Raw genomic sequence first — 17,782 nt, 5'->3', positions numbered from 1 at the left:
TAGGGTTTGGCATTGTTGATGGAGGCGACGTAATGGTTTGGCTAGATAAAATGGAGGCGACTGGTGGTTTTCCATTGTTGATGGAGGCGATGGAAATAAGGGAGAGACGTTTTCGGGAGAGAATGAGGCTTAAAGAAGACAAAAATGAGGGAGAAGGAATAACAGATCTAGCAACTGGTGGTTTGTCATTGTTGATGGAGGCGACGGATTTTCAAGGGAGAGGGAGGCTTGACGAAGACAAACACAAGGAAAAATGGAGCAGATCTACTTTTTCGCTTGAAAAAGATGATTTTTTTTAATCTATTAAGTCATGCCACATGGGATGCCACGTCAAGCAGGATGGTCAAGCGGGAAGGGCAAGCGGTGAGCGTAGTTTTTTCCTTAACTTTTTAGGTTAAAGTGTATGAAGTAAGTTGAGATAAATTTAACTTTTTATGGAAAGTTGAAAAAGTAGTGGGTCTTATCAATAATTGGTTTGAGATGAGTTTGGTTCAACAATCAAACACAACCTAAAATATGGTGATCTGGGTATTTTACGTAAACATGATATGGAGAAGACTTATGATTATGTTAATTAGGACTTCATACAATACTTACTTGGGAGGTGTGGATTTAAGGAGATATGGTGCGGATTTAAAGAGATATGGTGCTATTGGATTAGATATTGCATATCTAGAGTGAGGTTCTCAATTTCGATGAATGGTAGTCTAGTTAGCTTCTTCAATAGCTCTCGCAGACTAAGGCAATGTGATCCTCTGTCTAAGCTTCTTTTTGTCATTGTTGTGGAGTTGTTTAATGGAAGAGACGCGCTGCGGAGCGGTCCGACTATTAAACTGAGAATAACAGCTCTCCATTCACACGATGACACGTATACAAAAACACAACAAACCCATTAGACCTCGCCACACATAATCACAAGCAATTCACAGAATCAGTTTTCAATCTTACTCACGATTTCTTTTCTTCGTCTTCGTGCACTTCCAACCCGCATCCTTGCTGTGCCACCAAGCCCACCGCCCACCGACCAAGACTTTCAAGGTTCCACCACCACCATCTCATTCTTTTCACCCTGGAGAACAGAGACACCCCCAGATAGAGAGAGAGAGAGATTCAGCAAAACAGAAACAAAATTAGGATTTTTTCTAATTACGTTACTCATCCCCCCGATTCTTCCAACTTAGATTTTTCTACTACTAACCCAAAATACTCCAAGACAAACAGTTCTTTATTATCCCATTGCCACTATCTCTTTCTCATTCTCCAAAAGTAATAAACTCCGAGACATAGATGGAGATAATTGGATCAAATTGATAAGTCAGAGATTGGGAATTTAAGCTATGGACTTAGACAGTGGCAACAAGCGTGTGTTCCAACGGCTGGGTGGGGTCGTTCCCACGGCGGTGCAAATAGTAGAACGGTTAGGAAGCTGAAGAGAGTATCCAAGATTTGTAAATTTTGGGTTCAGGGGAGTTGTGGCTACAATGAGCAGTGTAGGTTCTTACATTCTTGGAGCTTGGGAGAGGGTTTTTTGATGCTAACGCAGCTCGAGGGGCATCAAAAGGTGCAGTCTGGGTCGAGCGCCGTGCGGGATGGCAGTGGTGTTAAGATCTTAAGCTCGTCAGGGATGGAGTGGAAGAAGTTCAAAGGGAGGCATATGAGTGAGGAAGAAGGGGTGTAATGGATTCTCTGATCGGGTGTATGCAGATGTAGAATAAATATAATAAATCGCTTACATGTCATCGTGTGAATGGAGGGCTGTTTTTCTCAATTTAATGGACGGACCTTTTCCCATGATTTCTCTGAATGGAATGATATATGCTATGGTTGCATGTGACTTTATGATCGGGTTTTCGGTTGGTGACACCAATTGAGGTACTCTTAACATTTTTCATTTATCATTTGCAAATGATATTTTGACATTTTGTGACGCAAACCAAAATCAGATTCGTTCTTTAAAAGACATTCTTACTTTGCTTTGAAGTTGTGTCTGATTGAAAATGAACTTATTCAATCGGAGTTGGTTCCATTGGGAAACGTTTGCAATCTCCAAACGTTGACCAACACTCTTGGATGCAAATGTCTTATCCTTTCTCATGAGATAACTTAGCCTTTTGTTGGGGCCTTTTTCATGGCTAAATCTATTTGAAATGAGATAATAGAGAAAATTGAACATAGATTGACTGGTTGAAAGAGATTATAGTTGTCAAAAGGTGGTAAGACCACACTAATCAAGAGCACTCTATCCAACTTACCAACTTATTTCTTATATTTGTTCCCAATTCCATTGAGTGTGGCTATACAAATTGAGAAACTCCATTGTGATTTCCTTTGGAGTGAATTAGAGGATGAGTTCGAGTTCCACCTGTCCAAGTGGGATAAGGCATACTCTCCAATCTCTATTGGTGTGCTAGGAATTAAAAATTGGAGGGTATTCAATTGGACTCTTTTTGAAAAATGTATGTGGCGGTATAACATGGAGAGTGAACCTTTATGGAAGTTGGTGATTTATTTCAAGTACGGGGTACGTAGGGGTGAAGCACTAGGAAAGTATAAGGGGTTTATGGAGTAGGAGTTGGGAAGCACATTAGAAGAGGTTGGAGGGTTTTTGCTCAACACACTAGAATTGTGATGGGAGATGGATCTAGAATAAGATGCTGATATGATTTATGGTGTGGAGATAGAGCCCTTAAAGATACATTTCCTACAGTTTTTCAAGATTGTGTGTGAAAAGGAAACCTTAGTGGTGGACCTCATGAAGATTTATGGTGGTTCAATCCAATGGAATGTGAGCTTTTTTAGGGTGAACCATGATTGGGAAGTTAGTAGCTTTTATGATTTTTTCAAACTCTTATACGTCGTGAGATTGAGAACTTAGGGAACTAACAATTTATGGTGGGTATCAATTAGAAAAGGTAAATTTTCTGTTTGTTCCTCTAAGACCCTCACAAATCTGCTGCACAATCACTTTTCAAGAAGAAATAATTGGAGAAACAAGGTGCCTCTCAAGGCACTATGTTTCGCTTTAACAACTTCTTCAAGCAAGATTTTGACAATGGATACTTTACAGAAACGTTAGGTGATTGTTGTGGATTGGTGATGTATATAAAAAATGATGAAACTGTGAATTATCTTTTGCTAAATCGTAAGGTCGCAAGAGCATTATGAGATGATGTCTTTAGAATAATGGAGCTAGCCTGGGTTATACCTACTATTGCGGTCGAGCTTCTAGCCACGTAGACGACTTTTGGCGATATTCCACAAATCACAACGGTGTAAAAGATGATTTGTATATGTATTCTATAGTGTCCATGAAATGAGCAAAGTGTTAGTACTTTTGAAGAAAAAGAGTTTCATTGGAAGATATTATATTATTCTTTGTTAAAACTTTATTTCTATAAGCTCAAGTTCAAGATATTTTTACGTGCTTATATAAATAGCTAAAAAATGCTTATATAAATAAGAAAGAAAAAATTGGAAAAAAAAAAGCTTCGAAGCGATTTTTGCTCGGGACAAGCTTATGGCTCGTAGGGGTAAGGCAGCGAGCCCCATCGCTGCGTCATACCCGTCGTGAGGCAATTTCCACCATCTCCATGAATCTTGGCCAGTCTGTATCTGGAGTCTCTATCACGGGAAGCGGTGCTTGAGACAGACTCTTTATATATACCAGCCGCCCGCATCCATATATATATATATAAAAATATATATATACGCATGAAACGACGTCGTTTCATGCGTATATATTTTTTTTTAAAACCCAGGCATGAAACGACGTCGTTTCATGCCTGGGTTAATTAGCCCCCCCCGATTCCCTCCCTCGGCCTCGCTCACTCTCAGACCCTCACTTCTCTCATCTCTGTCTCTCCGCTCAACCCTCCCTCTCTCTAAGTCTGAGTTTCCGGCGCCGCACCCAGCTACCAGCGGTGGCTTCAACGTCGCCGTGCGCATCCGCCCATCCGGTCCGTTTCTCTGCATCTCACCGAAGATCCGAATCCCGAAAGGTAAGAAACGACGAAACCCATTTTATTTTGTTGTGATTTATATTTTTAATGGAGATTGGAGGAAGGATGGGGTTTATCGGAGATGGAGGATGGGATTTTTGTGAATTGTGTGCTGTGGAGCTTAGATTGTGCATGTGTTTTGGTTTGAAATTTGAATGAGTTCGTGAAATGCATGTGAATTGTGTTTGATTTCTCATTTCTGTAATTATTTCGGTTTGGAATCTTTGGATTGAAATTAATTGTGTAATTAATTTGGAATGAAACCCCTAATTTAATTTAGGGCTCAAATCCGAAACCCTAAATTAATTTAGGGCTCAATTCCGAAACCCTAGATTAATTTAGGGGTTTCAATCTTTGAAACCCCTAAATTAATTTAGGGTTTCGAAATACCCTAAATTAATTTAGGGGTTTCAAAGATTGAAACCCCTAAATTAATTTAGGGATCAAATCCGAAACCCTAAATTAATTTAGGGGTTTCAATCTTTGAAACCCCTAAATTAATTTAGGGTTTCGAAATACCCTAAATTAATTTAGGGCTTTCAAAGGAGAAAAATCAGTAGAGAGCAAGCATGATTTGGAATTAATTCCGAAAAGTCTCATGCTATACTTTCATTCTTTGAGTTAAATCATACTTATCTAAAAAATTTAAACTCCAAAAAATCTAAACTCTTAGGAGATGATAAATTCATCGTTGGCATGTGGGGTCAAATATATAGCATCCAAAGCCTCGTATTAGCTAGAAAATGAATTTGATATTTTCAATGGGAGGTAAATGAGTTTTAGGCCCCATTTCACAATTTCTTTTGCATATCCATTATGCTATGAAGCCTATGATAATTTGGATTTTCTGCTGCTTCTTGAAAATCATATCCAATATTAGTAGTAACAATTGTTGTTGTTATTATGGAATGATCTCTGTGTGTGTGTGTACACATTTGAAGACATGCAGTCTTCTTGCGAAGCTGGGTGCACATGCATATTGGTTAAGTGGCACCCCTTTTTATGTCAACTTGTATGTATATATATATATATAAATAGTTGGATAGTATATACAACTAATAAGCAAATAATTGTTTATATATAATTGTATGTAGCTAGAAGGTGTCAAATTGGATTCAATACCTCCTTTGTGAGGACTTGCTTTCATTATATAGGCACTGCCGTGCATGTTACAAGGCTATATTATTTTTTTATTTCTCATTTCTTTGTTAATATTTTATAATTTGTTGGATGTGGACTTTTCCACCTTACTTAAATAAAGGAAACATCCATATTTTCTTGCCTCATATAGTGTATTTGTTAATATACTTTATTAACAACATATAGTGTATTTGTTGTTAATATACTTTATTACATTTTATAACCAAAGTACACATATATATATATGAATGTAAAGTGATAGTGTGATACTTTTTGTTATTCTACTTTTATTTTATGTTCATTATATAGTTATGTTTTCTATTATTTCAGATTTCTTGTTTGCTTTAGTTCATGGATATTCCAGCGGATTCGAGTGCGAGCTCTCCTTTTCAGGCCGAGGGCACCCCTACCCCTACACCTACACCTACACCTACCCCTCCTACTCATACCCCTACCCCTAGCCCTACGACACCTTGCCCCGCCCCCAAGCCCAGCAAGAAACCTGCTTCAATAGTTTGGACTCATTTCACCAAATTAGAGGGTGGTGACTCAAGTAACCCCCAAGCCAAGTGTAACCATTGTGGCAAAATTTATGGATGCCACTATAGGAAACATGGCACCTCTCAATTAAAGGTGCACTTAGAAGAGCAATGCAAAAAAAGTCCAATATTAAGATCATTACAAGATAAAAGCCAATCTAGGCTAGAAGTTGGACTTCAAAAAATGGCGGATGGGACTAGTGGGGGTGCAAGTTTGAGGGGGTATACTAAGTATGATCCCGATGAGTGTAGAAGACATCTAGCTCGTATGGTCATAATGGACGAGCTACCTTTTCAAATTGTAGACGGGAAAGGGTTCCAGGCGTATTCTCACTACTTGGAACCAAGGTTTAATATTCCCTCTCGCCACACGGTGGCAAAGGATGTAAAAAAGCATTTTTACATTGAAAAGGAGAAGTTGAGGGGTCAATTGGCAGATCAATTTGTTTGTCTCACCACTGACACTTGGACATCGATCCAAAATTTTAATTATATGTCTTTGACTGTGCATTTTATTGATTGCCATTGGACATTACACAAGAAAATCATAAAATTTTGTAAAATCACCGATCATAAGGGTGAGACAGTTGGGAAGGCCTTGGAGGCTTCAATAAAAGAGTGGGGTTTGAGCCGAGTTGTTACAGTCACAGTCGATAATGCCTCGTCTAACGATGTTGCATTAGGACATTTGAGAACTTATCTTAGAGAGGCAAATAAGACACTTATGGGTGGTGAGTGTCTGCATGTGAGATGTGCAGCACATATTCTGAATTTGATTGTCAGTGATGGTTTGAGAGATCTTCATGACTCGATTGCTCGAGTTAGGACTGCTGTGAGATGGGTGAGATCTTCTCCTTCAAGGTTGGAGAAATTCAAGGTTGCTGCGAGATCTGCGGGTCTAACATCTAAGAATGGTCTTTGTACTGATATGCCTACACGATGGAACTCAACATTTCTGATGTTAGAGGCGGCCCAAGAATATAGGCTGGCATTTGCATTATTGGGTGATGAAGACATCCAATATGTAAAATATTTTGATGATCACGGGGGATTGGGGAAACCCGTAGCTGATGATTGGGAAGTTGTAACTATTTTTGTAGACTTTTTGAGGCTTTTTTACGATATCACCACGAGGCTATCTGGAACTTTGTACCCTACATCCAATGTTGTATGCCAGCAAATATGTAGGGTAAAAGAAGAATTAGATGACATGGTCGCGGGTGGTCACATTAGGCTGCGGGAGATGGCATTGATTATGAGGTCAAAGTACGACAAGTATTGGGGAGATTTAACTAGGGCTAATATTTTGTTATATGTAGCTGTCGTCTTTGACCCGAGGTATAAGTTGGATGGCATGATATTTGGATTGGGCCTTGCGTACGGGCAAGTATGGGCGGAGCTTATTGCAGCAAGGGTTCGGGAAACCCTTACTAGATTATTTGATGAGTTTTCCACCTTGCGGGGTGGTAATATTGCGGCACCTACATCTACCCCCTCAGCCTCAGGCTCACAGTTTCCTGAAGTCGAGAGTGGGAAAAGGCGTAGATTGGAGTGGGGTGAGAGGTATGAGCAGGCCCCCTTCCTCCGGACTTCTGTAGAGGCTCAGTCAGAGATAGACAGATACTTAGCAGCAGAGATGCTACCATTTTCACGAGATTTCGATATATTAAGTTGGTGGAAGGTGAATGCTGTGAAGTATCCCATCCTTGGAGAGATAGCCCGCTCACTTTTGGCCATCCCTGTTAGCACAGTAGCCTCAGAGTCGGCCTTTAGCACCGGAGGACGTGTATTAGATTCATTTCGGAGTTCATTAGCTCCTGCCACTGTGGAGGCTTTGATTTGCACCCAGAATTGGATCAAGGGAACTCCAATTCATGTTCCGGATGTTCTTGAGTATGAGGAGGCCGACGTCGAGGAGGAGGGTGATGATCAATCTGGATCTGGTATTTATTCTAATTTCTTATTTTCATTTATTTATTTTCATTTAATTGGTATTCATTAATTTCATTTCAAATTTAATACTTATAGTGATACATGAGACGGCGTCTACGGCTACCTCCGATGCAGTATGACTTTTGTATTGGACTCACCATTGCCATGGTTTGCATAATTTCTTCCCTAATTGTTTGTTTATAACTTTTTAATTCTAATTTGTTTTATTTTTAACTTATTAATATTTCAGGTTTTTTGACTTATTAACTTTTATTTTTAACTTATTGATTTTCAGTCTCGCAGCAGTCGCTCAGTGAACTCACAACTACGGCTCCACCCCTAAAATTAATTTTCTTAATTTACAATTATTGTAATGTTGCTACAATAGTTAATTATACAATTTGTAATATTTATTTTTTTTAGAAGAGTTTGTAATAGTGTAATAGTTTATTAGTTCTCTTAATTTGTATAATTGTAAACTATTTATTGTAGCAGTGTCTTATTGCCTTAGTGATGAATATTACTTAATTATTTAATAGTTAAAACTTAATATCTACTTATCAAAAAAAAAATATTTCTTTTTTGTTTTTAATTTTATATTTTTTTTAATATAAATAATGGGCCCAAAGTGGCCAAAAACGAATTCTGGGCCCAAAGGGGCCCAAAAACTGATTCTGGGCCATTTATGGCCAGAAAAAAGTACTGGGCCGGAGGCCCAGTACTCAGTACGGGGGTGCGGACGGGTGGGGGTCCACCCCCACGGGGTGGGGAAAAATCCCCATATCTGAGGCAGGAGGGGTGGCCCCGCCCCGTAGGGGGCGGGTATCACCCCTATAAACAAGTAAGTCGAAATAACACGAAGCGATATCCACCCATTGGTATCACCACTCACCCAAAACCCCATTAAAACCTCCCTTCTTCGAGAGAGATCTGATTCAACCGATTCGATTCTCTCGATATCAGACGCCATGAGAAGAGCTTCTACTCTTGCATCCTCCGTCCTCTCCCGGACCCTCGCTACCGCCCACGGTGGAGTCAATTCAGCCACCGTGAATCACCGGCTCCTCCAGGTGGCGCTCTTCGGCAGCACGGGTGGTTCGTACGCCCGTGGTAGGTGGTTCTCTTCCTTCACTGGCTCTCCGGCTCGATCCGTGTCTGTCGGCGTCGCTGGTGCGCTGCTCTCGGTAGCCGCAGCGGCCACGTCACTCTCCCAGGAGGTCCACGCGAAGGAGCCACCGCCGACTGAGCTCGTCCCGAAGGACGTCATTCTTTACCAATACGAAGCTTGCCCCTTCTGCAACAAAGTTAGAGGTAAGAATCTCTTTGGCTGATCTGTCTTGAACTTATAAATAAGTGAAAATCTTGTTGCATCGAAATCTAAGTTCCAATTCTTACCTCTAATTGGTGATTAGCAATGAGTAGTAGGCTTAATGTTTTGGGTGGGTTTTCATGTATGGAACTGCGAAATTCTGTTTTTCTTCTTCTTCTTTTTGGGATCGTGGGCTTTTATTTTTGTTGAAAAAGAAGTTGAAATCCACCTTAATTGTACCCATTTCTCATTTTTAGCAAGTTAGGGTGATGCTTCTAAAGGCCTTGGCGTCCAACAGTGGGAAAAGTACATAATATATCTCTTGCCAATGGTAGGACTTCTCACATTTATATGTTTATAGTTATGAAACGTATTTTCCGTCCAAATTTCTTACTTGTGATGACGAGGAATCCTGGAAACCGTGCAAACTTTTACCCTGTTAAACACTGGACCTGTGTAGGACGTCCCCATCACACGGATCAGGAAAATCATTGCCTTTTTCACCGCAGCCCCAAAACATGTTTGCACCCAAGGGTTCGAACCTTGGACCTAAAGGGAGCGTAACACCAAGATGAAGGTTCTTACCACTTGAGCCAACCCTTAGTCGATAAGATTTCTTATTTAAAAAAGGGCAATACCAAGTTAAAAACTTTAAGAGATTGTTTTATAAATTTGAAAGTCCATAATTTTATAGTTAGGTTCCTAGTTGAAGCAAGTTTTTTGGGTTTATGCAATTTTTTAGATTTATATGTCCATAGGCTGGAAGTTTTTCTTTTCTTAAACAAAAAATATTAGTTTACCAAGTATCTAGTCTCCTTAAATCTCATACATTTCTCTCTTTGTCAAATTGACAAAATAAAATAAAACCATCTGAATATTTTTTTTCTGATAAGTAAAAAATTATATATATCAAAAGGAGAAATCAAGTACACTGAATGTATACAAGAAAATACCTTGTCCAAAATGATCCAAAAAGTCCCTAATGACCCAAAAAGCCTGTGGAAAAACAACCCAAAATACATCAGACCCGATCCCAACCCCCTGTTTCCCGTAGAACTAAAACTCTACCTGAACACCCAACCCCAACCCCTTGATTCCTCCCGTCTTCACAATGCCCTCCCTTTAGACTTCCCTCTAGATGAGCTACCACTCTTAGCGTCGTAGTTGATTGCCCAGGAAAGACGCTGTAAAAACCATCTGAATATTGTCATACAATGCTATAGAAGGTGACAATGATGATTATTCAAGTAATTAAGTTTTTTCCCTATTATCATTTTGAGCTAAGCTTAAAAATATGGTCCTAGGAGCCTATATATATATATTTTTATCAGTGGGCCTGTATTTATAAGCAAAAACCTATTTCTATATTTTTAGCATCCTAACTTTTCAATTTTTGTTGTTTCGGGATATTTTTCTTTTGGCAAACAAAATGAATTCTTTGATTTTTTTTTTTAAATTGTGTTGGTTTGATTCTGTTATCTGTGCTTCTGGGAAAAAAGTATGAGTATCTCAATATGAGCCGACTTTGGTCTATTCATTATTTCTGAAAATACTCATTTTTGTAAATTTTTATAATTATAGAACTGTTAATGATAATTGACAAATAAATCTTTATCTTACCCATCGGAATTTTAATTGAAAAATTGACAGTGATGATGAATTTACAATTTTAAATGCCAGTTCTGCTTCAGAAATTCTTGATTGATAGAGCTATTTGTGATCTGAGTGCATCATTGCATCGTTTCTTCAAATAACATATAGTGTTTTCAAACCTTTCCATTTTGTGTTGAAATTGGCTTCCATCTTTTTGTATTCATGTTGGTTTACTTCAAATATGATATTTTGGTGTTTTATTTCACCCTTTTTGCTAATTTATAGAATTCGTACATATTATTTCATTTAGTTAGAATTCGTCCTGTTTTCAGGGAGAACCTACGTGAGGCTGTTATATCATGACATGATATTATTGGACCATTCTTAGAGCCAATTGATGATGATGTGGGTGCTTATTGGATTATACTCAAGCAAATTTAATTTATGCTTTATGTTTTATCTTTTGAAGTCATGACTCTAGATGGGAGTGGTTGTTATTGTGCAAGTTACCTCTTGATGTGTTGGTGTTGTTTTGTATTACGCTTTTTACCAGTTGGTGATGATATTTCCTTGCCATCCCAGCCTTTCTAGACTACTATGACATACCATACAAAGTCGTGGAAGTCAACCCAATTAGTAAGAAAGAAATCAAATGGTCTGACTATAAAAAGGTGCCTATATTGATGGTAGATGGGGAACAGCTGATTGACTCATCAGGTACTTGCCATTCATTGAACATAGGCTTGTTTTTACTTGTTGAGTTCCATTTTAAGTATTCATTAAACTCGTATATGGCATGCTGGCAGTTATCATTGACAAGCTGGGTCATAGGATTCATCCAGAAAAAAGGGCCGTGTCAGAGATGGATGATGATGAAGAGACAAAGTGGCGCCGGTATTTTGTTTTAGTACTTCATGATTTTTAACCCTTGGCTAAGCATATGTGAATGATTTGAGTACTTCTACCTGTTGCCTTAAATAATTCTGGTTAATGGCATACATTGTGAATTAGAAGCTGGTAGGAAAATGATATGTTTACATGTTCAAGAGTTTATGACAATATATTATGTACATAAGAACGTCTAAACATTCCCTAATATTTATTTTTGTATGCACTACCATGTGTATAGACACAGATGCCTACATATGTGTTATAAAAAATAATGTAAGTACCTTTGATTTTTGAAGACATTCTAAAATAATGCTCTCCTCCTGCTGCCTTGTGTTATTATTTCTTAGCTTCCACAGCAGTTGAATGGTATACCCTTGCTTTATCATTTCAAGTCTTGATCAGGATTTAGTAGGCATTACAAGTACAATGATGGCTTTTGAAAATTACAGTCTTCTAATTTTATGCCTTGATGGTGTAGGTGGGTTGACAGTCACTTGGTGCATATATTATCGCCAAACATATATCGAAATGCTTCTGAGGCACTTGAATCCTTTGACTACATCACAAGCAATGGTAAGAAATGCATGAATCCATTAAGAATTTATTGGTATTTTCATTTCTTAATCTAGACAACAAAAAGGGTATTTTGTACATTTCTATCGAATAAATGAGATGCTTAAATTCTCTTTTTTGAGAATCATACTTATAAAAAAAAAACAATTCTCTTTTTTGAGAATCTTGTGTTAAGACCCCAATGGAAAGAATAGTAATATTGATACTAAAAGAGAATCAAGAACAAGAAGATGAAGATAATGGCTACACTTTGGAGTATTCGAGGTCTCCAATTCCTCCCAAATGAAAATATAAGTTTCAGCAATAATTTTCCAGATCCTTTCCACCTCCTTTTCCCTCCTCTTATACTCTTCAGGAATAACAAACTAGACTAATTAATAAAAGACACGTGTACTGTAAAATACTGAATTACAAAAGGGCAAACTGGTAACTAAGTAATATTCTGAAAATAACTAACTAGCTTCTAGAACACTTGGAGATTAAACACATCGTTCCATTCTATCATCACGTCACTTATCCAATCTTCTTCCACGTTACATTTTGCCACCAAGGTTTAAGGTAATGGGCCGATATTGTAGTAAAGTACTTGGCTCTCAACTGATCTGCATTTTCCTCATGGGCCTCATAACAAACTCCCCCACTCAAAGAACCTTGTCCACAAGGTTAAGAGTATTGGTGCAAATCAATTGTCTAACCACCGGGGTCAAAGACATGTATGTTATTTTCACCCATAGATATCCCTGCCAGCATGGATGCTTTAGTACATACAGCCACAATTGTTGTAAAGGAAGGTGTGAGTGAGATCATTTCCGAGCCAAGTAGGATAACCATAGTCTTGATATCAAGTGGAAAATTGGCTGATAGTAGAACTCTGCAAGCATGCTTCTGCACAGGGTCATCAGTCAAGGCATAGAGTGAGTTGTAGTTTAGATCAGCAGGTTCACCCAGACAACACAACACTCTATTATGTAAAACTCCTCTTAGGAGGCAGACGAATATGCTTAATTGTAGCATGTAAACAATTCCAACAACCCCATGAACCAGTGAGCTTGCTAAAGGAGAAGCTGAAAAGAATTTAACTCCTTGAGCCGGGGACTCCCCAAACATCCTTATGAAACCGATATCTATCCACCTGCTGCACATCAGAGGAAAAAACTCCAGGTTCAAGGACCAGAAGGAAAACAACTTTTATCATGGTCATCAAATGCCTTATTGTTGCCAAAGACTGCTTGAAGAGAGATGGAAATGTCTTTGCTATAGAAGTAATACCGTATAATCTCCCCAAAGTCAAAGGCTCACCTTTAGTGTATCGATTCAACTCATCAATGCCAAGATAGAAGAGAACTAGGGGAAGGATAAAAATATATCCAACAACGAGAGTGGTAACATAAAAAAAAACCATGATTCTCCAAGGCATATAAGTAATAGAGTTGCAACTAGCAATGCCAATGGCGTAGCATATGGATGGACTGATAAAAACGCATCCCCACTATTCCATCCCAACCATTCCAGAGGTGGTGGAAGCTTGTCATTTTCTATTTTACTGAATGTACCCATGTGCTTCTCTAATACCTTTATTGAGCCTTTAAGTAATGCAAATGGGTTGTTCCCTGGGTTTATTAAATTTGCTTCAGTTACTTGTGAGGTTTGATCCTCAGAATCACCCCCGTACTCCACCCAAATTTCTAGACTCTGCTTTCCCACTAATTTCTCATCCACACATTCTTCCTTCCATTTGGACATTTCCATTAAAACCCCAATTTTCATAGGTCCTTTCCGCGTTCCCCCACCAACACAAAAAATGTGCCTACGCATTTTATCGAACATGTGGAGTGCAAAATCCGTACAACCATGCATACCTTGGCTCGCGGCATACTCAACAAGAAGATGGTTGGATGTTAAGCCGTTGTTGGCGGCAGTGGGAGGTGGCTCTTGATCAGCCTCGCGTTTGGCATACGTGGTGCAGCCGAGCTCTTCCTCGCTGAACATAGCAGCAACAATTGTGCAGAACGCCCAGCAACTCGCACAACTCTCTTGATCTGTGACGTCAACGACGACACCTTCCTTCCTCCAGTCAACGAACTTTGGTACCCTATCGCCGACACAGGGCTCATACGGGTCGCTGCTTGGCCTCGAGAGTCTCCTCTTGGAGTTGAACTTGGCACCTAGGGACGTGGTCTGGTACTCCTCGTTGGTCATATCGGCAACCCGGTTCAACCTAAGCTTGTAGGCCAGGTTCTCCTCAGTGTCATGTTCGTCGATGAACCAGAGATTGTCGTTGAAGATCTCGAACCTTTTCTCCTTGTTTGGAATCAATTGCAGAACCCTTAACAGCAACAATAATAAACGAGAAGACCGTATAGCCTCCTGATATAAGGATGAGAGTGATCGTGGAAGATGGTTTGTTGAGGGGGTTCCCATTTGGAATAGTGGTGGAATCTGACTTGTGAAAAATTGGCGAGTGTGAATATCCGGATCAAAAATCCATAATCCAGCACTAGAACCCTTGGTATTTCGGGCAAAAATCCCTACAGGAAGATCTCGATGGTAATCTCCATTTCGATGAACATCACCCCTGGTTTCACACTTAGTAATTTCCCCATGAAGAAGTGGCCGTGATGCCCGATCTTCTGAAGTTTGAGAAATTAATTTTTGTTCTGTGTTTCTAAGAACAAGTGGAAGAGAGATTTCATCCGTGGTCACTGCTATTATCTCTTCCACCTCCTTTGCAGCATCTTCTTCTAAGCCGTCCTCCACAGTCTCTACTGCATCTTCTACAACTACAGATTTTTCCTTGGCCACCCTTGCGTTCCCTTTAGGGATTTCGTTGAAATCCTGTGCAATTTCATGAAGATGCTCCTGAATATTAGGGACATTTGTTTCCTCTTCTTCGTCTAAAACTACAGAATTTTCTATTCCTTTCGAAAAACATGCTGATTTTTGTTTCATCAACTTTTCAATCATAGTAGTCCGATTAGGAATATTGTGTTGCTTTGTCAACCAGTGAAGCAGCAAATCTCTCAAATCGTTCAAGTCGTTTTTAAGCTCCTGAAGACTCTTTTCATTAGAGTCTATCCCCCGTTGCAGGGCTTCTTCTTGCTGCTCAAAACATATTTTGTCCTCCATAGATCGTCGGCTCTGAATACCAATTGTTAAGACCCCAATGGAAAGAATAGTAATATTGATACTAAAAGAGAATCAAGAACAAGAAGATGAAGATAATGGCTACACTTTGGAGTATTCGAGGTCTCCAATTCCTCCCAAATGAAAATATAAGTTTCAGCAATAATTTTCCAGATCCTTTCCACCTCCTTTTCCCTCCTCTTATACTCTTCAGGAATAACAAACTAGACTAATTAATAAAAGACACGTGTACTGTAAAATACTGAATTACAAAAGGGCAAACTGGTAACTAAGTAATATTCTGAAAATAACTAACTAGCTTCTAGAACACTTGGAGATTAAACACATCGTTCCATTCTATCATCACGTCACTTATCCAATCTTCTTCCATGTTACATTTTGCCACCAAGGTTTAAGGTAATGGGCCGATATTGTAGTAAAGTACTTGGCTCTCAACTGATCTGCATTTTCCTCATGGGCCTCATAACATCTTGTATGATTAGATGTTGGTCGTAGGTATTAGGGGGCATTTCATCCTATTCTTCTTTTCTTGACTTCTTGATTGTCCATTTTATGTTGAATAAATGCGATTGTGAAATTCTCTTTATTGAGAATGTTGTATGATTGGATGCTGGAGTAGGCAGCAGGGGGCATTCCATCCTTTTCTTCTAATCCTCCACTTCTGTCTTTTGCTAAAAATGTGCCAAAGCTTTGGCCTGTCATGTCTTTCTAGACTAGTTTTTTTTTTTTTTTTGTAATTTTTTTATGGTGTGCCGTGTTTGATACATCTGATCTGTTATCTTCTGGGGTTATCACAAACTGTGGATCCGTGTGGCTGGGTGGGTGGGGAGGAGACATGTACTCTCTGTTACCATTCTACATATGTTTGGAATTTTGTACCAATTGTTCTTCTCCTGCTCCTAAATTCTCAAGTGAATGATTAACTTGAGCTTTAGATATTGTGTGATAACATTAATTCTCACAGCGATGTCTTATAATATTGCAGGTAATTTTGGCTTCACAGAAAAAATCACAGCGAAATATGCTGGAGCTGCTGCTATGTATTTTGTGTCCAAGAAATTGAAAAAGAAATATAACATCACTGATGAACGTGCAGCCCTCTATGAAGCTGCGGAAACATGGGTGGATGCTCTAAATGGCAGGGATTTCCTTGGTATGCATTCGTGACAACCGCATTAGCATGCAATACATTTCATTCAATTTATGTTTTCTTTTGGGTTGGTTTGATTAGTACATATGCTTGATGAATATTGAGCACCACCCCTGTAGATATCACTGCTAACTTCATTGCTCACAAATGTCCCAACTACATTCTGTAGAGGGCAAATATCTCCCCAAGCATCAGGTTCATTAGTTCCATGAGTCAAATATTTTGTCAGGCCCAATGATCTACCCTTCCTGATTTCTCTCTGGCATCTCTCATTTTAACATATTCATTCTAGTTGGGGTTGTGGATTTCTTCCATTCTTCATTTTTGCTCTCCCTAGAATAATTTAGTTCTCTCTTTTTATTTTTAGAACTTAGGGAGAAAATGTAGGCGGCTTTGATGGTAAGACATTGCAATGGCAGTGGATTTCCTAGTTGAACTAAACCACCACGTTGCAATCTCACCAATCCCACCCCAGCCCTTGGACAAAATTGGTCCGATCATTGAGTTCCAGAAAGATCTTTGCAAAGTGATGCCTTTGGAGGTCACAGTTCCCCCTATCATTGTTCAAGAAGGCAGATTCAGGTGAGAGAGAGAGATGATTGAGTGTAAGATTTTGGTTTGAGATGGTGGCAACAGATGGGTGGCCTTTCCCAGAGTCTTTTGAGGGTGGTGGAGAATAGTGGTCCCATAGGGATGGTGATGTTCACCATGGCTGAAAGAAAGAATTAAAGTTCTTTAAATTCAGTTTGTTACGCGACTCTCATCAAATGACCATATTGTTCACTTATTATGAAAAAAATATGTTGTTCACTTATACATAAAAAAAATTATGACCATATTGTTCATTTGTTCTTGTTTCTCATTGTGTCAGGGGGCTCCAAGCCTAATTTAGCTGACCTTGCCGTCTTTGGGGTGTTAAGACCCATCCGTAACTTGAGGTCTGGTAAAGATATGGTGGAGCACACTCGTATTGGAGATTGGTACTCAAGAATGGAGAGTTCTGTTGGAGAGTCTCCTAGGATTAAAGTATAAACTGCTGGTCAATTGGTCTCTGCCTTTCTCAGGCTTGTAGGCTCTCTTACTACCTGAGTATATTTAATGCACAAAAACTGAGAGATTTTAGAAGAAACATTCTTGGTCCTTTGCAACTAGAAGGTTTTGCTTTCTTGTGGTAAACGATTCTTATAAGCCAATTTTTGCCCTTACTATTGATTGTTTGGCAACTGAAATGATATTTATTACTGCATGTTAATCACAGACAAGAAATAAAGGAATTGTGGTTTGCAATATTCAAACTTAGTCGTTGTATATTAACGATGGTCGCTTTTTCTGCTGCCTGAATTTTCTTGCATGCTTTTTGCTCAAGCCATGGATTTTCACTACCCTGAGTTCAGGAATTCTCTCTCATATTCTATGCAAACCAGTGATCTTTTTTGCTGTATTCTGCATTTTTGGCTGACAGTGACGAGTGTTTAAACTTTAGACAAAAGGTTAATTGACCCCCCCAAAAACA

At 39.1% G+C, this 17,782-nt stretch overlaps 1 protein-coding gene and 1 non-coding gene across 2 annotated transcripts; both read left to right on the top strand.

The window, feature by feature from the left end:
* Window positions 1-8,450: 8,450 nt before the first annotated feature.
* LOC108980351 (prostaglandin E synthase 2-like) lies at window positions 8,451-17,564 on the top strand. Its single transcript, XM_018951244.2, has 6 exons — window positions 8,451-8,920; window positions 11,094-11,228; window positions 11,318-11,405; window positions 11,881-11,975; window positions 16,105-16,272; window positions 17,141-17,564. Exons 1-6 carry the CDS (start codon window positions 8,578-8,580, stop codon window positions 17,299-17,301), a joined length of 990 nt encoding a protein of 329 aa, XP_018806789.1. The 5' UTR covers window positions 8,451-8,577; the 3' UTR covers window positions 17,302-17,564.
* On the top strand, window positions 10,560-10,650 carry LOC118348841. The gene has a single exon (XR_004801848.1). It is a non-coding gene; the product is annotated as a small nucleolar RNA Z223 (small nucleolar RNA).
* Window positions 17,565-17,782: the final 218 nt, after the last annotated feature.

Source organism: Juglans regia, chromosome 6 (assembly GCF_001411555.2).
Source record: "Juglans regia cultivar Chandler chromosome 6, Walnut 2.0, whole genome shotgun sequence".
Classification (NCBI taxonomy): Eukaryota; Viridiplantae; Streptophyta; class Magnoliopsida; order Fagales; family Juglandaceae; genus Juglans; species Juglans regia.
The sequence above is the reverse complement of the archived record's forward strand: the minus strand, read 5'-3'. Positions and strand labels throughout refer to the sequence as shown.

Bases quoted from the DNA above. Each gene is read 5' to 3' on its own strand.
- LOC108980351 (XM_018951244.2), top strand. From the start codon at position 8,578: ATGAGAAGAGCTTCTACTCTTGCATCCTCCGTCCTCTCCCGGACCCTC. The intron at 11,229-11,317 runs GTACTTGCCATT...GCATGCTGGCAG, and splicing joins ACAGCTGATTGACTCATCAG to TTATCATTGACAAGCTGGGT. The intron at 11,976-16,104 runs GTAAGAAATGCA...ATAATATTGCAG, and splicing joins TGACTACATCACAAGCAATG to GTAATTTTGGCTTCACAGAA.